Genomic DNA, 26,488 nt, shown 5'->3' with positions numbered 1-26,488 from the left:
GTCCCTTCAAAGGGCATCTCTTCCAAAACCCGCCGGGTTCCAAAACTGGTTTTCCGAAAGGGTCCCAGCTCTTGTATTACAAGAGTCCCTTAAGGGACCAATGAGTGCTTTAAGGTTGGGTCATGAGTGAGTATAGTGATCTCAATCTTTTTATATATATATATAATTAAGGAAGACCGCTCGGTCAAAATTCGTAGCTGTCGTATCCTAGAGAAATGACTATTTTATAGAGAGTCTAGGCAGAAGACCTTGACCCTGTGTGAGTGGGGAGATAGAAACTTAGAAACAGAGAGACGAAAGGTTTCATGCCAATGGTAAGTGTATTTAAAGAAACACAGACGCACACACACATAAACACAGACGCACACTGTAAAAAGATCTCTGTTTTGGTTGTCACTGTGCAGAAGAAAGTTCTCCAGTCAGAACTCATAATGGTCTACACAGTATAATCGGCACAGTCATAGTGGAATCAAATGTTTAATTCAAATGAACTACAACACGATAGGATCTGTGAAAATATTTTTTGACATGTTTCTCAGATCTATGTGAGAAAAATAGCATCGCGCAGTGATCTGACATAGGGCAAAGTTCACATCCGTTAGTTGTCGCTTTTGGGAGAATATCTGAGTCATATTTGCGTAGAATGAATTTAAATACTGTACATTTGCACCTGACTGACAATAACTTTATATTTAAACAGTAATCGTAACATTGTTCTCCCTTTTAGATTTTGATTTTCTACGAAAATGTGGGATCTACTGCAAGTACGAGCGGTCACTACACTTCCGCCGTGATAACAGAAAAGATCGACAACAGACAAGTCTGTGAATTTAACCTCTCAAATGGAAGATTCGAATCCGAATTCATTTTAGCCTGTAAGCAAGTCACTGAGATGGAAGCTACAGCAACATCCAGCCCCTCATCTTTCAAACTTGCGCTGGTCAGCTGCTTGATATTCCTTGGTCTGCTCGCTTGCTGCTCTGGTATGGTCACAAGGCTTTGCATGGTCTGACTTGGTGTAATTATTATGTATACAGAAGTTGTACAACTGTAGGCGTCTTGCTACTCATGTTGACATTTCTTTTATTGCAGTGTCGTTTGAATCCTAGTATTAATACTATGATTATTATGTGTGACTGGTTTTGGTTTTAGATCTAAATCTAACGGTTTTGATCTCAAATTATCAGGTTTTCCTAATTTACAAGATTTTGTTACTCAAGACAATTTATTATTTTTACTTACTGTGTTACTGAAGATATAATATATTGTTTATTTTCCTGTATCACAACATCACTAAATGTATTTTGTAGCCTTCCAAGCTTATTCACGACACTAGACCTCAAATATAAACAGAAAAACGTTAGTCTGCTCCTCTTAACACCTCCCGGGACAGAGCGGAGAACCCCAAACAATTTAAACATTTTGATTTGAGTCCTGCAATGCTGGACATGCAGCCGTTGCGTCCGTTATACTTTAACATTCAAATGTTGGCTGCCCTTCTTGACCTTCATTACCAACTTTTCACTCTCCTGCCTTCTCGTCAATTTTTTTTCCTCCAAGCTTCCCTCAGTCGCATTGGCTATTGTCTGGTAAAAATTGCCCTTTCTTTCTCTTGTTTTATATTTTCTAATACTAGACTTTCTTTCCTTTTCTCTCTTCTAGCTTTTCTTTCATCTCTCCCTCCTTTTCATCTTCTTCTCTCTCCTACTGCTATAGCAATTTTGTCTGTAGCTTCTCTCTTCCTACCTTTCCTCATTAGCTAACCAAATGACTAATTCTTCCTTTACGAACTTCTCTAGGATCTTACCTTTTTTACCTGACTCAGTTCCTACTTTTCTGAGTTCTCTACTCTTCACCCTAGGAATCGTCTTCGCCATTTACCGCAGCCATCGAGGTCTTCCTTACGACTACAGTGGTCCTCCTTGTCATTACAAACATGACAACAATGGCGCCATCACCATGTACACCTACCAAGCTCTTACACAATCACCATGACACTTCAGTAACTCGATGAAACAACATGCATCATTAAAAATAAAGTTTTGAAAGCAAACATTATCAAGCGTGATAATGCTGCTTCAGAAAGCAGCGTCCTCAAAACAACTCAGTTATGTAGATGCTTTTCGTGAGTTTTCTGTTTTCTGTATGTTTTTGTAACAGTTAGTTTTGGGTTCAATCACAGATCCAGCGGGCCATAGATTGATTGAGATCTCTTTGAAATCCATAAAAATGTCGTTGCTTGCCTAGGTATTCCTTTATCTTTGGTATGGCACGTGCCCCTAAAGTATGCAATTTCAAATGAATGGGGAGATTCGGGCAAAGAATAGATTAATTTCAAAAAACCTTGCCCTCATTTGTGAGATTTAGCCTAAATATTCAGTAGAGTTTAAGGTTTACTGTGAATATAGTAAGTTAACATACCATTTGTATGATGTTGAACTTGAACATGAAAAAGTTGCAGATAATGTTTTGATTTAAAAATCACGTGATTCTTAAAGCGTTGGAATGACGAATGAAGAAATCCCTTACAAAAACAGAAACCAATAAAACAGCAAATAAAGAATCCGCCACTTCAATACACTCATAAAGCATTCTATTTTTTAATGTTAGAATTTTTAATGGCTCTTCAGGTCAATGTTGACAAGAAGTGTTGAAGTGTTAATACCTACTAATAAGTAAATACATAGCACGTTATGTTTGCTCATTGTAGCTTTTTTATTTGGAAATATATGAGATATAAACTGTTCTTACTGATGATGATGATGATGATGATGATGATGATGATGATGATGATGATGATGATGATGATTTCAGGTCAAATGAAAAACAAGGAATTTAAAGTCTCATGTCAGAGCTCTTATGTAAAAGACACATTAGGAGCTATAACATGTGAGGTGAACTGGGATAAATTAAAATACCAGTGCCAACATACTACCCAACGTCTTCTTCAAGCTAAAGTAACTAATGACTTCATCAGTAAATGCTACAAGACATCTTTGGGTGACGTAGATGAATGCAAAGGAAAGGAACCAGCAAACGCAGTTTTCAACTGTGAAGTAAAGGGAAACGTAGTGAAATATCACTGCCATTTTACTCCAACTGAAAGAGACGAAGAAAAAAATGCAAGCTGTGTCCTTGAATGCCACAATAGTAGCACGGGAATATTCTATAAAAGTCTCATTACCGAGAACTGCCTTTTGAAGTTTGGTAAGTTCATTTTACTATTTCATTATTTTTTTGTGCGTTTTCACTCTTGCCCAATGTGTCAGAGATCACTACATTGTTTGGCTGTCGTCAGTAAATGTCGGATACTAAGCATGATGTTTACTGTCAGCGACTGTCACTGTGCATCGTGTCTTATGGCAGCAACAGCTCGACAGTACACATTGTCCTGATTAAGTTTTCAGCTGGAAAGATGTTGAGCATTTCACGAAAATGTAGAGATCTTCTGTCGTAGGAAAAAAAACCTTCAAACATTCCACCATTTAACTTCCATCCTCTTGTATCCATCCTATGAGACGCGATCAGACAAAACCTATTTACTCCCCGCCATCAGCTCTTATTGTTTATGGACTTGTTGCCTTTGATCCACTTCTTGCACAACTGATTGCAGTCTGTCCTCTCGTCCTACGTTCTGCCTATTATGACTTGTGTGCGGTTGATGTTCACTGATGATTAAGTTTCTTTCCTTCATATTTACTGTGTGCATGCATTTCAGGACCAGAAACCTTATATCTGTAGATAGCTTTCTTGTTGTTTCGGAAACATTGGGTTAGTGGTATGTTGGGTCACCTACATTTTACGCGCTTTGCCGGTCACGTGATCTAGTAAAGGATGGAGAGCTGTGGAGAAAAGAAAATGTGAGCACTTGAGTTTAATACTTTACGAAAAGAGTTTAGACACTTTACAAAAATCTTACAATTGTAAATGGGTGACCTGAATGTTTTCTCGTGTTCTCGTAGACGCGGAACGAGACATCACAGACACGGAACTAAGTATCTTCTTGATATCATAGACACGGACGTATCTATCCGGTCCAGGGATTTTGGTGTTTCATTGCTTTCATTCATAGGCCCTGGAATCAATAGTAAATTGTCTTTAGAATGGCTTTAGCTATGTCACCTTCACACAGGCGGTGAATAAAGAGCTATATAGAGGTAGAGTCGCGATATACAGCTTCAGTATGATGATAAGCTACGTCTGATGTTTAATGTAGAAAAAATATAGCTGCATGTATAAAAAAAATGTAAAAGATTAAGATTTTGTAAATAAAGGTGGAGAGAATACTACACGTTAAATTTAAAATGAAAATCTTAATATCTAGAAAATAAAAGTGTACCGAATGGTTAATAGAACTTAAATATCAATATTTTCTTAGAAAAAAATTTGACGGAAATCATTAAGCTCGAAAATGCGAATGTACGGAATATTATTTAATGAAGTTGATTAAAGCTCAATCTTTAAAGGGACACCACCAAAAAAAGAACCACAACCAACTCTAAAACCACCAGTACCACCATCGCAACCAACTGAAGCACCCCCAGGACCACCATCACAACCAACTGAAGCACCACCAGGACCACCATCACAACCAACTAAAGCACCACCAGGTCCATCAACTCGACGACCACCGAAAAAACGACCATCACCGCAAAAACGGAAAAAATTTCCAGTAATGTCATTCATTATAGCTTGTGCCATTGCTGGTGTCATTGGTGAGTAATATCATGCATGTTTAATATCGCTTGAACATCAGAGGGAATGTAACAACGTGCTGTCTTTGAAATATTTATGTGTGTGTTTAAATGAACGTAAGTAATTAATATAAAACTCTTGAGGAAAGTGTATCCACCGCCACCAAGTTCTTCTTGTCTGGGTTTTCTTAAAACTGTGGACGGGATGCCATAGAACTCACACACACGCACGTACGAGGTCGTTGGAGAGAACAGAAAGATCTCGGGGTTGGAAATTGTAATGGTAAAATCTCAAGGATGCTATTGGATTACCAAATGAGATATTTCTTTCACATTTGCATGACAGATGGTGTCAGTCTATAAGTGCAACCCTAGCAATCTAGTGTCTGGTGAGCTAGACTGTACCCTATAGTTATGAATTCAGTTTTTATATGTATTAGTTGTGGGTTAAAAATTACTAGGATGAACAATGATAGACATTTACTATTTGTAACATTTTGTGTCATGGCTTTGTTCTCTCCACTTCATTAGGGCAATGAAATACACAACTCAAACAACATCAGTCGTGATAGATTGTTCTTTTACTGTACATTTCGCTTTTAACAAAGTGTTCACATATATTGTTCCATGTACTTAGATTTTCATTGGTAGAGTGTAATGAAAGAATGGTTTACTTTGAATTTTGCTGTGAAGCTTATCTGCGTCTTAAAGACAGATAAATAGAAATGTGTATACTTTGTCAGACTTATTTAAACAGTAAGCTTGTCATCAGTAGATAGTGATAGTCATTATTCTATAGTGAAGTCATTGTTATTATGTTTTTACTCACTGAAACTTTGTAAAAGGATTGTTAGCTTTGACTGATTAAATTTTTTTCCTTATCAGTGTATATCGAAAGCTTGAATTATAATATTGCCATAGTTGTTGTCTCTCCCGTTTCTCTGACGACAATAACACTGAAATAAATAACAACAGCAGCCCCCCATACAACTGGCTACATTGCATATTTAAGACAAGCAATTGCTAAACACTGTTGACGGTTTGTGTAGGGTAGAACAGGTTTGTGAGATTGAAATATCTCTAACAATCAGTATAGACTGGGGGTAGGAGCGGGGCTGTACTAAATAGTAGGACTGTGTGGTAGTTGTTTACCCAGCGATTGTGTTCACTGACATCACGTACAGACTGGACTGAGTATTCTCTATTGCCATGTTAATATTGGAGAAATATAATGATGAAAATGATGAGAGCGTATCAAACTACTTTGTAGATTTCAGCTGAATGTCAGCAGGTCAAGACATACTACAACGACACTTATTATCAGACATCAAGTGTCATCGCCCAGGTCAACAAACGTAGTGCTGCCCTTTGTCCACAGTGTAATGAAAGTCATTAGTGATCTTACAACTAAAATAATATTATAATTGTAAATGTATTCGCCCTTTCAAGACTTTATGACCAGAGAGAAGAAATGTTAACTAAGATGGATTCCGTGACATCGAAAAATCTCCAGGCTGTACGAAGACAATACTGCAGGCACAGATCTACATAGATATTTTGTAAATAGCTGTTTGTAGGTAAGAAAACAACAAAAAGAGAGGACAACGAAAGTCCGACAATAGCAGAGAGTAATCAGACCTGTCCCTCATTCCACAGACAAAAGGGAGGAGTACTGAGTGTCCCCCTCTATCCTCTATGATAATGAGCTTTACAGGACATGTTGCTGCTTCTGCTGAGTAGGATGATAATGATGAAGGTTTTACTATTTAAGCTCACTTAAGGATAAAACTGGAAAACAAATTTTGAATCTGAGACACGAAAGTTCCCCGAACGTATCATTAACATTTAAACTTTGGTCTCTTGCAGTATTTGTGGTGTGCCTGTCGTGCACAAGTCTTCACGAGGACGAATGGTAAATATTTTCCAAATAAGTTATCTGTCAGAAATAAAATAATGATTTGGACATGAGGTGGAGAGAGCATCACAAGGCCCAATGGTACATATCTTCGTAATAGCTTATTAGTGAGAAAAAAGAGACAGAATGATTTGGACATGTTTAAGTGACTTTTAACAGATTATTACTCTTCTTATAAACAACAACGTATTCCTTAGGAGTGGAATCTTTCAAAATTGAGAGAGAAAGATAATCAAACACGTTAAATTTACAAGTATTCTGGAAAACTCGTGCACACAATTTCTCACTAACGAGTCCGGATGTGTTTTGCATTATTTCTTCCCCACAAACACAAACTAAAACTCGCTCCGCTCGCTAAATAAACTTTATAAATCATTTTGATAACTGTAAAATTCTTTTACCTTATTTATACCCTTTGCTTTTACAGTGACTCAGAGGGTCGAGAAAGGTAAGTGAATTCTTACTAAATACTTTTAACAGTATATGACATCGTCTAACCACAGACAGACATGCAAACATGCATGAAAGTACAGAAGTACTGTAGTACTAATACACGCGACTGACAGTCAGTGTTGGAGAAATGTATTTTACAAAAATATCTTAATGTCTTATGGCACTTTTGTCACACTTCACAAAGCGTTGTATAACTGCTAAAACTATTTCAACAATGAGGCAGGGCTTCTGCTTACGCAAAATATTGCGTACAGTACGCATTAAAAGTTCGGAGGACCCCTTCAGTTTTCGTCAATGGGGTCCCATTCAAATTTGGACGAAGAACAGGGACCCCTTAAAAATCTGAAGAAGGGGTCCCTGGGACCCAAAAGAATTTAGCCTTAGCAGAAGCCCTGATGAGGAACACTTATTTCATCATATTCATTGACGTTTTTGCTTAAGAATGCAGTAGATTATTTTTAAACAAATGTGGTCTCATTCATGGTAAAATGCTTTGAAAGTGACCTTAATTTACAAGAGTGATATTGTTGCCTGAAATGTGGCTCCAACAAACACGCGCCATGGTACCCCAGCCCATGACGAGCTGAGAGGATGTGGTGAAGGTCTGAGTTGACTGTCCATAAACAGATGCTAAAAGTCATCCACCTTGTATATTTGGCCAAAACTGAATTCCTTCGTGCTGACATCAGTACTTGTTACTCGAGTAGGAGCCTGGTTAGGAGCTACAACGACCTGTATTGCCGCACAAAAACAAACAACAACTGCCCACTTGCTTTAGTGCCAGAGGCCTTCAGTGAGATTTTTGTCCACAAGATTCTTGACATCCAGGCTAAACTTGATCAACTACCTGTGCATCCTTCAGCTCCCTGCTAACAACTTCGACGATCTGGAAAGTCCAAAGTGCTCCTTCGCTTCCTTTCAGCCGATACCGGAAAGTGAGCTTAGGACCATCACACGCCAGTCAAAATCCACAACTTGTCCACTGGATCCAGTTCCCACCCCATTACTGGTAGAGTGTCTCGGCACCCTTCTCCAAGCCCTCACAGAAATAGTAAATGATGTATTGTCCTCTGGCATCTTCCCAACTACCTTCGAAACAACCTTAGTACTATTAAAAAACTCTACCCTTGACATCAACGTGCTAAACAATTACCACCCAGCTTGAAACTTGCCAAATCCTGTACAAAATCATTGATAAAGTAGTTCTCAATCAAATTCTGTCCTATCTTAACCCTGAAAAGTTGATTTCACCATCACAATCAGCTTATCGCCCTTTTCACAGCACGGAAACTGACCTGTTGATGGTGACAAACGACATTTTGTCAGCTCTGGACAATGATGACATCTCATTCCTCACCGTGTGAACCTTTCTGCTGCCTTTGATACTATAGACCCTCTACTCTCATTCATAGACTCAGTACTCTCTATGGCATATCAGGTTCCACACTCCAATGTTTTTCATATCTCTCAGCTACGACTCAGTCAGTGATAGTGGAGGGCTAAGTGTCTCCACCAGTCTGTATACACTCATAGGCCACCCGAGGTTCTGTACTTGATCCCTACCTCTTTATCTTGTACATGAAGTCGCTTATTATTCTAATCTCATTCTGTATCAGATCTGTCCTTTGTTGACGACACTCAGCTGTCTACCACCTGTTCTCCTTCTCAGGCACACACTGTTTTTCACAGCATCCAAGATCGTATTTCCGATATTAGAATATGGATGACCTACAACAATGTAAAACTAAATGACGAAAAAACAGAAGCTTTGATTTTGTAAACGAAGAGGGCACAGGACCTCATTGATAAACTTCAGAAAGTCCAGAACTCAGCTGCTCGTCTCGTTTTCCGGACTCGCAAATGTGAACATGTCACACTACTTCTACATTCTCTTCATTGGCTACCAGTTAAAGCTACAATAGACTGAAAGCTCACTACTCTATGCTATGGATTCTTTGAAGGTTTCCCCCCCCCCACCCACTACTCTACTGGAAACTTGTCTGTCCACATCCTGCCCAAAACCTTGGCTCCTCACCAGACTTCTCATTCTATCCTCCTTCCCACAAAGACACTGTTGATAGTATCTACATACCGTTCATACCTTCATCCACTGCCTTCCTTCTACTCTTGTGCCTCATCTTTATGTTGTTCATTGTTTCTATACGTACCTCACTGTCTCCTGGATGTTCTGTTTCATTTATCATTATTAATCTGCAAAGAGAGAGTGATCTATCTTGGTCGTGATCCTTCTCGTTATAAGTTCCCATTATTATTCTTATTCTTATTATTCTTATTCTTATTCTTCTTATTATTATTATTATCATCATCATCGTCATCGTCTTCGCTGTTGTCTTCTTAACATCGCATTAATTTTTCTCCGGCAGTGGAATGATGGATAGACTTACTGTATACCTTGAACAGTTAATGACATATTATAACGGCAGACAGCCATGCTTACAAACATGAAAAAAAGAAATATTGGAGAACTAATACTTCTATATAGCAAAGCAAAAGAAAGAATACCTTGTCTTGGAAAAATGTATTTCACTGGCGACTTTCAGTACATGTAAGACATTTCTGACACACCTCTCAAGGAAAACTGCTGAAGACAGAGTACATGATATAGTGGAAAAGTAGCAACATGAGCGCCCCCTGTACCAATAAGGCACATTTTTTTCAGAAAAAAAGATTAACAGGTCAACCTCAGTTTTTGTAGTCATAGCACTTGACACTAGTGACGGTGGGTGTGACTGTGTGAGTGTAGTTGTGTGGGTGACTGTAGTTAACTTGTTGCTTTCATCTTTGTAGTTTATTTATTGTTAGAGCTTTTAATTAAATCCATCTCTCTTGAAGGCAGAAATAAAAAATAGATTTTATTGTATTTTCACAGTATTATTAGAGTTGTTGGCAAATGTATATTCCCATAATAAAAAGTGCATCTACTGTGCTGTGCTCCTTCCTTCATAAGAAGCTAAGCCACTTTACTTAATAATACAACTTAAATGTTTTAAAAGTAAGCTGAATTTTTTTCATATTTGTCGTTACAGGACAGAGCTACAGACGGATGCATCAAGATGGTAAGTGAGAATTACTTCTTAGACAAGAAAAAAACGACAAGAAAACGGACTTGTCATTGCAAACAGAGACAAGAAGTTGCCTTTAACACAAATGCACGGTTTTAATGATATTCAGACAATTGTGAAACAAAACTCTGGTTTTATAAATGTTAGGTCCTGCACAACTGAGGTACACTCGTAGAATCTTCACATATCACAGACCCTATATTTCCAAGTGCTACCCTTTGCCCGTAGAAATCTTTCCCCAAGTCCTTCTTATCAGTTGCGATGTCTGTCCGTATCACGTGACACTGATGATGCTGAGCCTGACAACGGTGGCTGTGTGGTGACTGTGTGAGTGTTGTTGTGTGGGTGACTGTGGTTGACTTTGTTGTATACAGATATTTTTAACAAAAGTACAGATGCGTTCTGTTGTATTCTCACAGTATTATCGGAGTTGTAGACTTCAGTTTATGTACCTAATAAAAGTTGCATCTACAGGGCTTCTTTCTTCATCAGAAGCTAAGCAATTCCACTTACTATTACAAGTTTAATAGTTTGGAAGTAGGCGTAATTATTTTTATTTGTTGTTGCAGGACAGAGACAACTACAGCAACAACAGGATTGTAAGTGGACATTACTAGTCAGACGAGAAAATGAAAACAAAAAAAACAGACATAAACTCTTTCTTTAACACTAATACACAGTTAAGGTGATATTTAGATCATTGTGAAACCAAAATTAGGGAAGACTGACAGACGGAAAGACACCAAAGACATTCAAAACAGACGTGAATACACAGACAGAGGTTTGACAGATGTGCATAGATACAGACAGACATCATGTTACAAGAATTATTAGTTTCTAGCGCAGATTTTTTTTAACCGTTTTGGCACACAACTTAAAAATAAGGTAGCTACTTAAAAGGTTTGAAATCACAAGGCAATAAACTAGATTTCTTGTGTACATGACTAATAAATCCTGCGATCAAAAGAAACACATTGTCAAATCAAGGCAGTTAATGTTTTCACATTAGACTTACATTGTGCTGCATTGTTTTTTTAACGTTAATTGTCCTTCTGAAGAAATAAATAAAATGTGTATAATTTATACGTTACAAACTGTTTAAAACCTGATAGAAGTTTTTTCTCTTTCCTGCAGTTGAGAAGAAGCATCTGAGGGGAGTAAAGAACCGGAACTACAACAAAACATCACAACAAATGCAGTGACCAGAAGTAGAGAGAGAAACTCGATCATCACAAGAGAACAGAATACTGAATTTTGATGATTACTGATTTGATTTTACATAAATTTATTATGATTAACCGGCATGTGGCAATGATGATAGTACGGGAAGCAGCGAAATCTAGTGTGTAGAGATCGAAGGAGTAGGTTTAAAATATAGATACTGAGTTTTTTGTAACTTTTAATCATCAGTAGCATCAAAAGTTACCAAAATGACAAAACAAACAAACAAACAAAAAAAAACAAACAAACAACAACAACAACAACAAAAAAACCCACTGCGATCAATTGAATATTAATTTGTTATTCTTTTTCGACAATTTCTTTGCTTTTATGCTTTAACATTCTTCGACGAATTTTTTCGTCTGTTATAAACAAAAGTATAAAAAAATGGGAAACCAAACACATCTAATTGTAATTATATTAGTTATAGATATATCCTTTACCTTAACAAACAAATATAAACAGTCTTTCTATTTTGTAATCTTCATTCTATTGTAATGGCGGTTATTACAATTTAATAATTTTATAAAAGTGAAAATAAGTGCATGAGATTGTAATATTTTGTCACAAAAATAATAAACAGCATGAAACCAAAAACACAGCTACTCGTGATTTATTCTGAATTGTTTAGCCAGGTCCAGGTGACAAAGTCTCTTTTGTTTAGCTAGTATTTTTTGCTTGTAGTTCAAGTTATTTAAACCACTAACAATTCTGTGGTTACAACCGCTCTTGTTACGAATACCGACACGAACACAAATACTAATGGTTTATTGTGTTAGGTCTTTGGGTTTGAATAAAACATTAAAGGGGAATTATATACACAATAGATTAAAAAAATATCTTTAAAGTAGCATTTCTTTTCTTTGTCGCTAAATATGAAAAGTTGCTAAGGTTAGATAGTATTATTTTAGTTTGGCAAAAATACATTTTCGAAATAAAACTTTTTCTTAGATCTATGAGATATGGACAGCATCAGATAAAGTGGAACTCATCCTCTTCATTGATGTGACACATAGAGAACATCTTACTTACATTATTGACAGAATATCTAAAACAGCCTGTAAACCATATATTTTTCCATGTTTGAGAAGTAATGCCAACTGCCAAAGAAAGCGTGGCCAGATCCTCACCAGACAAGATAATTTACGGCAGCTTCTAAACAGGAACCTATTTTGTATGATGTGATAAATTTCTTAAAAGACCTAAAAGTATGAAAACGTAAACTCTGTTAGCGCTGGCATTGTAATCCTTGAAGATAAGTGAAAGATAGTATGATCGAAATGAAGACTCTCAAAGAAGAAAACGTGGAGCTGAGAGAAGAAAATGCTGGAGCTCAAGAGGAGACTAGAAGAACTAAAGCATAAAGTTGACGATTTGGAAGGATGATCACTGAGAAACAATTTTATCATAATACGGTCTTCCGAAAACTGGTGACGAACGAAAATGTGGGAACAAAACAAATCCACAATGATAGATATGTTCTCTGAACAACTAAAGAACGATAATGACATCATTGACAGGACACATAGATTGCACCCGGAAATTCTAATTCTTCGATTTGGGTACGTTTTGCTTTCTTCAAGGATAAAAAGTTCTTAAAGCAAAACGGAATTTTAATGGCATCAATACCTATAATTGAGAGGACTTGACAAAGCAAGTGATGGATATACGAAATAGACTTTACCCACCATCCAAGAAGGCGAAAGAAGAAAACAAAAAGGTTTGTGATTATATGTTTATTAATGAGGGTAAAAGAAACATTACAGCACGGGTTTGTAGGGGTGGGGGGGTAGGTGAGTGATGGTCATACCAGAGGAAGGACGTGTGCGTGACTTTGTCCGATAAAAAATGTGGTTTTTTTTGGACCCAAAATGAATGTGCAGCCTAGAAACGACAGAGGATAGTAACTGATGGATATAAATATATTATAACCTTGCTTCAGACTTGTTTTTCCAAAAAAAAATGTGATTCGAGAGATTTCTGCGGTGGGAAAGTGCGGGATCCGTGCAACGTGGGAGGTGTTAAAAGAAGAAATTTACAAACTAACAGTTCACTCGGATCAGCGTAAAGAAGAGTTAAATCTTCTAGAACAATACTCTCGGAGAGAGTCAGTAAGAATTTACGGAATTCTGGACGACAATAGAAATGAAAAGGCGGAGAAGTGTGAAAAGAAAGTGCTTCATGTTGTCCAGTCAGGACTTGGTCTGTCGGACATCGACACTCATAAAATCTCAGCCTTACACAGAGTAGGACAAATAAACAAAGACAGACCGAGACCAAGACCAGTGATAGTGAAGTTCATCTCCCGTAAAAACAGAGACCGAGTGCTGAAAGAAAGAAGTCGACTCAAGGGGTCAGGATGTCTGTCACAGAAGACCTTACACATTTAAATGTGCAAAGACTAAATCGTTTAAAGCAGCATGAAGGTGTCCTAGACACATGGTTGGCGGCTGGCGGCAAAGTATTTGTGAAATTATTGGATCTGTCTGTGAGGGAGGTAAAAGATGGTGATGTCATTTATGTCAACAAAATGCTGATAGGAATGAGCCACGAGGTAATAGTTCGACAACAAAGGGAGGGAGCGAAAGGAAATTCCAACAAAATCGGGAAGGGACGACCTGACAGCAACAACAACAGAGTGAGAGAAAACCTCATCATCAACAACCTGCAGAGAGGGGCATCGTTGGACTTCTTTCTCCACCTTTGACCCCACTACTCATTCCACGCCTTCAGTAACTAAGACGCCATCACTGGACCCGGGAGCATGCTCGTTTCGCCCAGCACAAGAGCAGAACACCACACAGCCAAATACAACACAGGACCTGCTACAAGAACTGAATCAAGACACTCAACAGTTGACGAAGATGGTAGCAATCATGGGATAAACATTACACAAGAGATATCTTATCAGTGACCTCCCTTATGTCGACTCGTAATCTGGATACCCTACACCTACTTGAAAATGTTTGTGAGTAGACATGTTTCTCCTTCCCCTAATTAACATTTATATCCGTGAAGATAATATGTAGGTGAGTTATATACCTATACCTACTTGAAAATGTTTGTGAGTAGACATGTTTCTCCTTCCCCTAATTAACATTTATATCCGTGAAGATAATATGTAGGTGAGCTATACCTCAAATATAACAAATGTCATATGTTTCTAAATAAGTATAAGCTCTGTGTAAGGTTGAAATGTGCGAAGAGCCTGAAATATGTGTTATTTATTGAAGTGCTTTGAAAGTTATCTGTATTTGTCTAAGTTACAACTCAAAGTTAAAGACAAACCACTACAACCTATGTTGTTTCTTGTGTTTCCAGTGTCTGCTGGTCTTCACATAGGGTAGGGTATGTTAAGTTGGAGGAAAACTTTGTGTAGATTGTCAAGGATATCTTTGTTGATCTATTTATGTAAATTGATGTATTCGGTAGGTTTTTTTCTCTCTGGAGGGGGAGGGGGTCTGGATAAGAGGCTAAAAACATTAGATCATCACTCAGGGCAGTAATGGTGACTGTTTTATGTCACCCTGCCAATCTTGTTAAAAAATTCATGTTTGTTCATCTTCTTTTGTTTGTCATGTGTCATGTTTTATAAATTTTCCATCTGTTCATTTGCCACCAAATAATTACACAACAGTTCATGATCATAAAATGAAGGCTCATCTATGGAATGCATGTATTAACTACAGTGCTCTTCATTGCTATTCAAAAGTTCTATCAATTAATGTTCTGTCCTCTTTACTGTTCCATTAAAATTATTTCAATATGAGCATAAACTCACCAATTATTTTAGCATCAATGAACTGTCAGGGCCTAGGTGACATGCGTAAGAGGAGAGATGTTTTTCATTATTTACATAATAAGGCCTTTTCAGTTTATCTGTTACAAGATACACATTTTGAACATAAACAGGAAATAATGATATCTGCAGAATGGGGTTACTCTTGCCTTTTTGCATCCTACAGTTCTTCCTCACGTGGGGTGGCAATCCTATTTAATAACAATTTTGAATTTTCAGCTAAAAAGATTTATAGAGACAACGGAGGAAACTACATTATAGCATAGATAAAAACAATAGAAAACGATATTCTAATTTGTAATGTCTATGGGCCAAACAAGGATAACCCAAAATTCTATTCGCAACTAGAAGAGTGTGTGAGGCAATTAAGTATAGATAACATTGTGATTGGGGGTGATTGGAATGTTGTTTTGAACTTTCAGCTGGACTGTCATAATTATAAGCATAATAACAATACAAGAGGGCAAAAAACAAATTGATAAGATGATTACAAATTTGAAGCTGGTAGATATATGGCGTGAATTAAATCCAGAAGTACTAAGATACACTTGTTGCACTTGATTTAATTTTATTGCTGGCAAAAGCATACATGTATTCTTGTAGATTTAAAAAAAGTCATCCCCAGTTAGAACCCTTTATCCAAATATTGAAACACAGATATTCAATTGAAAAATTTCATGCATGCTTAGAATTAACCGAAGAAAAGTTTGCTAAACACTGGCTATCCTATGAACAACTTGTTAACTAAAGTAAATACTGATTATATCCATATATATAATCTTGTCTTATCTTATCTTATCTTGTCATATGTCTTGATATACATTAATATTGTGACACATGGGCTCCAGGGTGCCTTCTATGATGATTGCTTTGTTTGTGTGGCTTCTCTGGGTAGATGGATGTATTCTTAAAATGTTTGTTAATTTATATGTATATTTTGTTTTTTATGTTGCTATATTGCAAAATATTGCTTGTTTGTTATGCATACTTATGTTATGTATCTGTGAAAAATCATGTATCCCTTATGTCTCCTCGTAGTCTGGATACCCTATACCTACTTGAAAATGTTTGTGAATAGACATGTTTTCCTTCCCAGATTTGGTATTTCTATAAATGAAGATAATATATGAGTGAGCTATGCCTCAGATGTAGCTAATGTCATAAGTTTATAGATAAGTAGAAGTTCAGTTTACAGTTGAAATGTGCGAACTGCCTGAAATATGTGTTATTTCTTGATGTATGTTGAAAACTATCAAAATTTGTGTAGGCTACAACTAAAAGTTAAAGACAAACCACTACATCCTATGCTGTTACTAGCATCAGCTGGTCCTTTCATAGGGTAGGGTATGATGAGATGGAGGAAAGATTTGTGTAGATTGTGTAGATTTGTGTAGATATGTGTTGATCTATTTATGTAAATTGGTGTGTGCAGTAGTTTTTGTTATGTTTTGCACATGTATTGTTTAATAATAAAAAAAAGCAAAAAACATTACAACACGCATGCAAGAAGCCAAATAGACCCAAACTAGGAAACCAACCAGGCTATACGGACTTCGTTCGACACTCAAGACATCAACGAAAATATCGCGCGGGTCACTACAAACTGTGTACCATCGGATCTGCATGAATACGAACCACACAAGCAAGTCACCCGTGACCTGATAACCTCGTGCTGACGTGCTGATTGACTTTCCTGGCTGTGACCCCAGCACGTCGGAAAAACAAATATTTCAAAAAATAATTTCATGCTGCAAATAATTAATGACTTATTTTTAAGTAAATTATTTGATTAAAGTTTGTTGTAATACTTTGTTCAATGACAACTTATGCTATAAATAATTTAAACTGTTTAACATTACAGTTTTTCTTGTGAATAATAAAATTGTTATTGTATCTTTTGCATGATAGTTGTATGTAACTGAAGGTGAGGAAACGAAGAGATTTTGAAAAGCTGTTCAATGTTTTCTTCATGGTGTGCTAGACTGTTTACTAGGGGCGGTAAAGGACTGTGAGATTGAGGAAGGATGCAAGTTGGGTGTTTGAAGTATTAGATACGGGCTACAAACCGGGCTTTCAAAGGAAACGACGGTTTTACACTGGAGGGTTCACGTGTTGTCTTTTGCCGGAAATGATGGTTACTCGCGGGGATTCCCACTTTGGTTTCTTTATGGCATCGCTTCCAAAATCCGCCGGGTTCCAAATTCTGGATTCCCAAAAGAGTCCCATCTCTAGCCCATCAAGAGGCCCTTAAGGGACCAATGAGTTCTTTAAGGTTGGGTCATGAGTGAGTATTGTGATCTCAATCTTTTTTTATATCATTAAGCAAGACCGCTTGGTCGAAATTCGTTGCTGTCGTATCCTAGAGTAATGACTATTTTATAGAGAGTCTAGGCAGAACACCTTGACCCTGTGTGAGTGGGGAGATGTACCTAGAAAGGCAGGATAGGCAGGATACAGATATTAGGAATTAGATGTTGATCATAGAGAGCAAGGACTTGTCGAGCCGTTGAGCAGACAATGAAACTCATATGTGTAAATAAATATATGTATAAACGCTTAACTAGAGTCGAATTTTAGCATTTAAAGATAGAAAATATAACAGTAGCACTGAAACAATTCTGACTGTTCAGTTTCATCATAATCTCTAGCATGCGTGTAAACAGCCTGAGATATATAAAAAAGTTTTATTAACAGCTTATAAATTGAATTTTCGTATTTTCACAATATCGGTATACGATACGAAAAATGTGCATGACTAAGCGTCTCTGCTCATTTTTGCACGATTTCAGAAAGAAGCAAAAATAAACTGGAGACAAAAAAATCAGTATGCTTACTTAATTTGCTCACCATAAAAGACAAGAAACACAACAATTAAAAAGTGGTAGATAATTTCCTTCAAAGTAATTATCACTTTTAAAGTCGAAGCAAAACAAAATAAATTTAAAATATTACTGGTTTAAGAGAGAGGAAACATTTTGTCGTTCTACTTCAGTCCAAGCAGAAATTTGTGTGCCAAACACTTAGAAACAGAGAGACTAAAGGTTTCATGCCGATGGTAAGCGTGTTTAAAGAAAAACAGACGCGCGCACGCACACACACAGACGCAGACTGTAAAAAGATCTCTGTGACGTTTGTCACTGTGCAGAAGAAAGTACTCCAGTCAGAAGTTTTAATGGCCGTACACCATCCTATAGACTCAGTCATAGTGGAGACAAATGTCTGACGAATTAAAAACGACTCGGTAAGATCTGCGGAAATGTTGTTTTTTGATATGTTTCTGTGATCTATGTGAGAAAAATAGCATCGCGCAGTGATCTGACATAGGGCAAAGTTCACATCCGTTAGTTGTCGCTTTAGGGAGAATATCGGAGTCATCTTTGCGTACAATGAATTTAAATACTGTACATTTGCACCTGACTGACAATAACTTTATATTTAAACAGTAATCGTAACATTGTGCTTCCTTTTAGATTTTGATTTTCTACGAAAATGTGGGATCTACTGCAAGTACGAGCGGTCACTACACTTCCGCTGTGATAACGGAAAAGATCGACAACAGACAAGTCTGTAAAATTTAACCTCTCATTGTGAATATTATAATCAGCATTCGTTTTAGCCTGTAAGCAAGTCACTGAGATGGCATCTACAACAACATCCAGCTCCTCATCTTTCAAACTTGCGCTGGTCAGCTGCTTGATATTCCTTGGTCTGCTCCCTTGCTGCTACTCACGGTCTGGTATGGTCACAACACTTTGCATGGTCTGACTTGGTGTAATTATTATGTATACAGAAGTTGTACAACTGTAGGCGTCTTGCTACTCATGTTGACATTTCTTTTAGTGCAGCGTGGCTTCAATCATAACTTTGAACTTCTTTTCTATAATATTACTAATATGATTAATATTTATGACTGGTTTTTATGTTAGATCTAAATCTAACGGTTTTGATCTCAAATTATCAGGTTTTCCTAATTTACAAGATTTTGTTACTCAAGACAATTTATTTATTTTTACTTACTGTGTTACTGAAGATATAATATATTGTTTAGTTTACTGTATCACAACATCACTAAATGTATTTTGTATTTTCCAAGCTTATTCACGACACCAGACCTCAAATATAAACAGAAAAACGTTAGTCTGCTCCTCTTAACACATCCCGGGACGGAGCGGAGACGAATGAAGAAATCCACTACCAAAACACAAACCAATAAAACAGCAAATAAAGAATCCGCCACTTCGATACACTCATACAGTATTATATGTTTTAATGTTAGAATTTTTAATTTCTCTTCAGGTCAATGTTGAAAAGACGCGTGTGTTTCATATTAGGTGAAGCGTTAGTTAGGAAGGTGTTAATACCTGCTAACAAGTAAATACATAGCACATTATGTTTGCTCATTGTAGCTTTTTTATTTGGAAATATATGAGATATAAACTGTTCTTACTGATGATGATGATGATGATGATGATGATGATTTCAGGTCAAATGAAAAACAAGGATTTTAATATCTCATGTCAGAGCTCTTATGTAAAAGACACATTGGGAACTGTAACATGTGCGATGGACTTAGGGATCTTTGAATCCCAGTGCAGCCCTCAACCAGGTCTTCTTCAATTTTATATGGGTAGTAGCAATCTTCCTAAATGCGACGTTCTCTATTTTACGAAATTTGACAATTGCCTAGGAAGGGAACCAGCAGATGGAGTCGTCGACTGTGTGGGAGAATTTCCACATAAAATAAACTATAGCTGCCATTTTATAGCAACTAGCACATTCAAAGGAAAAAGTGCACAGTGTGTCGTTCATTGCAAAAATGCTAGCACGGGAGTAAAGTATGGAACGCTCGTTACCGAGAAATGCCATTTGAAGTTTGGTAAGTTCCTTTCACTATTTCATTTTTTTTTGTGCGTTTTCACTCTTGCCCATTGTGTCGGAGATCACTTCATTGTTTTGCTGTCGTCAGTAAATGTCGGATGCTAAGCATGATGTTTACTGTCAGCGACTGTCACTGTGCATCGTGTCTATGGCAGCAACAGCTCGACACTACGCATTGTCCTGATTAAGTTAAACAAACATTATCAACGACCTTTTTCAGCTGGAAAGATGTTGAGCATTTCACGAAAATGTAGAGATCTTCTGTCGTAGGAAAAAAAACCTTCAAACATTCCACTTCATTTAACTTCCATCCTCTTGTATCCATCCTATGAGACGCGATCAGACAAAACCTATTTACTCCCCGCCATCAGCTCTTATTGTTTATGGACTTGTTGCCTTTGATCCACTTCTTGCACAACTGATTGCAGTCTGTCCTCTCGTCCTACGTTCTGCCTTTTATGACTTGTGTGCGGTTGATGTTCACTGATGATTAAGTTTCTTTCCTTCATATTTACTGTGTGCATGCATTTCAGGACCAGAAACCTTATATCTGTAGATAGCTTTCTTGTTGTTTGGGAAACATTGGGTTAGTGGTATGTTGGGTCACCTACATTTTACGCGCTTTGGTCACGTGATCTAGTAAAGGATGGAGAGCTGCGGAAAAAAGAAAATGTGAGCACTTGAGTTTAATACTTTACGAGACGTGTTGAGACACTTTACAAAAATCTTACAATTGTAAATGGGTGACCTGAGTGTTTTCTCGTGTTCTTGGTTTGGAGTAAAAAAATGTATCTATCTGGTCATGGGCTTTTGGTGTTTCTTTCTTTCATTCATAGGCCCTGGGCTCAATAGTAAATTGTCTTTAGAATGACTTTAGCTACGCCACCTTCACACAGGCGGTGGATAAAGAGCTAGAGGTAGAGTCGCGATATGCAGCTTCAGTATGATGATAAGCTGCATCTGATGTTTAATGTAGAAGAAAGGTAGAGATTTGTAGAAAAAATGTAGCTGCATGTATAAAAAAAGTAAAAGATTAATATTTTGTAAGTGGAGAGAATAATACACGTTAAATTTACAATAAATATCGTAATATCTAGAAAATAAAAGTTTACCAAATGGTTAATGCTATTAAAACTTAAATATCAATATTTTTTGCCAAAAAAATCGTTAAGCTGGATTAAAGTGTGAATGTACGGAATATTATTTAATGAAGTTGATTATTAATCTCAATCTTTAAAGGGAAATCACCAAAAGGACCATCAACTCGAAGACCAAAGAAAAAACCCCAACAAGTGAAAAAATTTCCGCTAATGGCATTACTTATTGCTTGTGCCATTGCTGGTGTCATTGGTGAGTAATATCATGCATGTTTAATATCGCTGGAACATCATAGGGAATGTAACAACGTGCTTTTTGTGCAATATTTATGTGTGTGTTTAAATGAACGTAAGTAATTAATATAAAATCCTTGAGGAAAGTGTATCCACCGCCACCAAGTTGCTTCTTGTCTCATTTTTTTAAAACTGTGGACGGGATGCCATAGAACTCACACACACGCACGTACGATGTCGTTGGAGAAAACGGAAATATCTCGGGGTTGGAAATGGTAATATTTTGTAAATAGCTGTCTGTAGGTAAGAAAACAACAAAAAGAGAAGACAAACGAAAGTCCGACAATAGCAGAGAGTAATCAGACCTGTCCCTCATTCCACAGACAAAAGGGCGGAGTACTGAGTGTCCCACTCTACGATAATGAGGATTACAGAACTTGTTGCTGCTTCTGCTGAGTATGATGATAATGATGAAGGTTTTACTATTTAAGCTAAATTAAGGATAAAACTGGAAAAGAAATTTTGAATCTGAGACACAAAAGTGTCCCGAGCGTATCAATTACATTTAAACTTTGGTCTCTTGCAGTATTAGTGGCGTGCCTGACGTGGAGAAATTGTCACGAGGTCGAACGGTAAATATTTTCCTAATAAGTTATCTATCAGAAATAAAATAATGATTTGGACATGAGGTGAAGAGAGCATCACAAGGCCCAACGCTAAATATCATCGTAATAGCTTATTAGTGAGAAAAAAGAGACAGAATAATTTGGACATGTATAAGTGACTTTTAACAGATTATTACTCTTCTTATAAACAACAACGTATTCCTTAGGAGGGGAATCTTTCAAAATTAAGAGAGAAAGATAATCAAACACGTTAAATTTACAAGTATTATGGGAAACTAGTGCACGCAATTTCTCACTGACGAGTCCGGAGATGTTTTGTATTATTTCTTCCCCACAAACACAAACTTAACCTGGCTAAGCTCGCTAAATAAACTTTATAACTTTAAATTTTTTTACATTATTTATACCCTTTGCTTCTACAGTGACTCAGTGCCAAATGCAGAAGGGTAAGTGAATTCTTACTAAATACTTTGAACAGTTTATAACATCATCTAACCACAGACAGACATGCAAACAAGCATGAAAGTACAGAAGTACTGTAGTACTAATACACGGGACTGACAAAGAGACAGACAGTGTTGGAGAAATGTATTTTACTAATATCTTAATGTCTGATGGCACTTTTGTCAAACTTCACAAAGCGTTGTATAATTGCTAAAACTATTTAAAACAATGAGGATCACTTGTTTTATCATATTCATTAACGTTTTTGCTTAAAAATGCAAACTATTTTTAAACAAATGGGTCTCATTCCTGGTAAAATGCTTTGAAAATGACCTTAATTTACAAGAGTGATATTATTGACTGAAATGTGGCTCCAACAAACACGCACCATGGTACCCCAGCCCATGACGAGCTGAGAGGATGTGGTGAAGGTTTGAGTTGACTGTCCATAAACAGATGCTAAATACTGCCAAATGTGAAGTCATCCACCTTGTATATTTGGCCAAACTTGAATTCCTTCGTGCTGAAATCAGTACTTGTTACTCGAGTAGGAGCCTGGTTAGGACCTGCAACCACCTGTTAGAGAAGCTAAGCCACTTTACTAAATAAAACAACTTAAATGTTTTAAAAGTAGGCTGAATTTTTTTCATATTTGTCGTTACAGGACAGAGCTACAGACAGACGCATCAGGATGGTAAGTGAGAATTACTTCTTAGACAAAAAAACGACAAGAAAACGGACTTGTCATTGACAACAGAGACAAGAAGTTGCCTTTAACACAAATGCACGGATTTAATGATATTCAGACAATTGTGAAACAAAACTCTGGTTTTATAAATGTTATGTCCTGCACAACTGAGGTACACTCGTAGAATCTTCACATATCACAGACCCTATATTTCCAAGTGCTACCCTTTGCCCGAAGAAATCTTTCCCCAAGTCCTTCTTATCAGTTGCGATGTCTGTCCGTATCACGTGACACTGATGATGCTGAGCCTTACAACGGTGGCTGTGTGGTTGTGACTGTGTGAGTGTTGTTGTGTGGGTGACTGTGGTTGACTTTGTTGTATACAGATATTTTAAACAAAAGTACAGATGCGTTCTGTTGTATTCTCACAGTATTATCGGAGTTGTAGACTTCAGTTTATGTACCTAATAAAAGGTGCTTCTACAGGGCTTCTTTCTTCATTAGAAGCTAAGCAATTCCACTTACAATTACAAGTTTAATAGTTTGGAAGTAGGCGTAATTATTTTTATTTGTTGTTGCAGGACAGAGACAACTACAGCAACAACAGAATTGTAAGTGGACATTACTAGTCGGACGAGAAAATGAAAACAAAAAAAAACCCAGACGCAATTGAAACCAGACATAAACTCTTTCTTTAACACTAATACACAGTTAAGGTGATATTTAGACCATTTTGAAACCAAAATTCGGTTTTTATGTCTATCCATAGCACGTGACACTAGTGATGGTGAGCCTGACAACAGTGGTTGTGTGGCTGGGTGTGACTTTGAGTGATGCTGTGTGGGTGGCTGTGGTTGACTTTGTTGTTCCCTCTTTGTGGTTTATTAGTTATGATAGCTTAACAAAAGAAAGATTTTCCATCTCTGTTGTAGACAGAAATAAAATAAAAAGGAATGGTATTGTATTTTCACAGTATTACTGGAGTAGTTGACTTAAATATATGTACCTATATATAGGGGTACATTTTTATATTTGTTGTTGCAGGACAGAGCAACCTACAACAATATCAGGAATGTGAGTATAAATTACTAGTCAGACGAGAAAATTGAAAAAAAAACAGACGCAATTGAAAACAGACATTAAAGCTTTCTTTAACACTAATACACAGTTAAGGTGATATTTAGACAATTGTGAAACCAAAATTCGGTTTTATGTCTATCCGTAGCACGTGACACTAATGATGGTGAGCCTGAGTAGTTGACTAAAATGTATGTACCTATTTAAATATGCATCTACTATTACTTATGAGAGCTTTTAACAAAGAAAAAGTTTCTTTCTGTTGTGAACAGAAATACAAAAAAGAGACGCTTTGTATATTATCCTCGCCGTATCATCGTAGTTGTAGACAAATTTAAATTCCTTTTAAAATGTTCTGAACTGTACTGTGCTTGTCCCTTCAAAAGAAGCTAAGACATTCTACTTAATATTACAACTTTAATGTTTTGGAAGTAGGTGTGAATATCTATATTTGCTGTTGCAGGACCGAGTAACAGTCAGAAATATTACCGTAAGTCGCAATTACTAGCCAGATGGAAAAAATGACAAGCAGACCTACATGTAATTGAAAACAGACAGATGGTGGGACTGATGGATATGTAAAGAGATTTAACGTCAAACGTATACCTGACCAGCTTGTGATGTCGTTCGACTGACAGACGAAAAGACACCAAAGACATTCAAAACAGACGTGAATACACAGACAGAGGTTTGACAGATGTGCATAGATACAGACAGACATCATGTTATAGGAATTATTAATTTCTAGCGCAGATTTCCTTTTTTTTAACCGTTTTGGCACACATCTTAAAAATAAGGTAGCTACTTAAAAGGTTTGAAATCACAAGGCAATAAACTAGATTTCTTGTGTACATGACTAATAAATCCTGCGATCAAAAGAAACATATTGTCAAATCAAGGCAGTTAATGCTTTCACATTAGACTAACATTGTGCTGCATTGTTTTTTAACGTTAATTGTCCTTCTGAAGAAATAAATAAAATGTGTATAATTTATACGTTACAAACTGTTTGAAACCTGATAGAAGTTTGTTCTTTTTCCTGCAGTTGAGAAGAAGCAGCTGAGGGGGAGTAAACAACCGGAACTACAACAAAACATCACAACAAATGCAGTGACCAGAAATAGAGAGAGCAACTCGTTCATCACAAGACAACAGAATACTGAATTTTGATGATTACTGATTTTATTTTACATAAATTTATGAGTTACCGGCATGTGGCAATGTAGATAGCACACAAAGCAACGAAATCTAGTGTGTAGAGATCGAAGGAGTAGGTTTAAAATATAAATACTGAGTTTTTTGTAACTTTTAATCATCAGTAGCATCAAAAGTAACCAAAAGGACAAAAAAGAACACTGCGATCAATTAAGTATTAATTTGTTATTATTTTTAGACATTTTCTTTTCTTTTACGCTTTAACATTCTTCGACGAATTTGTTTCGTCTGTTATAAACAAAAGTAAAAAAGATAGGAAACCAATCACATCTAAATTTAAGTATATTAGTAATAGATATATCCTTTACCTTAGCAAACAAATATAAACAGTCTTTGTATTTTGTAATCTTCATTCTATTGTAATGGCGGTTATTACAATTTGATAATTTTATAAAAGTTAAAATAAGTGCATGAGAAACAGTGATTTATTTGTAATATTTCATCACAAAAATAATAAACAGCATGAAACCAAAAAAGCAGCTACTCGTTATTTAGTCTGAATTGTTTAGCCAGGTCTAGGTGACAAAGTCTCTGTTGTTTAGCTAGTATTTTTTGCTTGTAGTTCATGTTATTTAAACCACTAACAAATCTCTGGTCAAGTTACAACCGCTCTTGTTACGAATACCGATACGAACACAAATACTAATGGTTTATTTTGTTAGGTCTTTGGGTTTGGATAAAACATTACAGGGGAATTATATACACAATAGATAAAAGGGATGGGGATGCTGAGATAGGAGCTGTGGATTTCGAGAGAAACCCAAGCTCCGATCTAAAACAGCCTGTAAGCCATATATTTTGCCATGGTTGAGAAGTAATGCAACCATTGAAGATAAGTGAAAGATTGTATGATCGAAATGAAGACTCTCAAAGACGAAAACGAGGAGCAGAGAGAAGAAAATGATGGACCTCAAGAGGAGACTAGAAGAACTAAAGCATAAAGTTGACGATTTGGAAGGATGATCACTGAGAAACAGTTTTATCATAATATAGTCTTCCGAAGACTGGTGACGAACGAAAATGTGGGATACAATAATAAATTTATTATTCACAAGAAAAACTGT

At 36.7% G+C, this 26,488-nt stretch overlaps 1 protein-coding gene across 3 annotated transcripts; it reads left to right on the top strand.

The window, feature by feature from the left end:
* The first annotated feature begins 611 nt into the window (after positions 1 to 611).
* LOC112575835 lies at positions 612 to 25,670 on the top strand. 3 transcript variants are annotated; one of them, XM_025257893.1, is made up of 10 exons: positions 612 to 983; positions 19,649 to 20,041; positions 21,283 to 21,393; positions 21,961 to 22,006; positions 22,423 to 22,446; positions 23,109 to 23,138; positions 23,714 to 23,743; positions 24,177 to 24,206; positions 24,673 to 24,699; positions 25,255 to 25,670. In XM_025257893.1, exons 1-9 carry the CDS (start codon positions 893 to 895, stop codon positions 24,680 to 24,682), a joined length of 765 nt encoding a protein of 254 aa, XP_025113678.1. In that variant the 5' UTR covers positions 612 to 892; the 3' UTR covers positions 24,683 to 24,699; positions 25,255 to 25,670. The 3 variants fall into 3 exon arrangements, with proteins under 3 accessions (XP_025113678.1, XP_025113677.1, XP_025113680.1); XM_025257892.1 differs by lacking the exon at positions 612 to 983 and adding an exon at positions 18,529 to 18,901; XM_025257895.1 differs by lacking the exon at positions 612 to 983 and adding an exon at positions 18,765 to 18,896.
* Positions 25,671 to 26,488: the final 818 nt, after the last annotated feature.

This window comes from Pomacea canaliculata, linkage group LG11 (genome assembly GCF_003073045.1).
Source record: "Pomacea canaliculata isolate SZHN2017 linkage group LG11, ASM307304v1, whole genome shotgun sequence".
Lineage (NCBI taxonomy): Eukaryota > Metazoa > Mollusca > Gastropoda > Architaenioglossa > Ampullariidae > Pomacea > Pomacea canaliculata.
The sequence above is the reverse complement of the archived record's forward strand: the minus strand, read 5'-3'. Positions and strand labels throughout refer to the sequence as shown.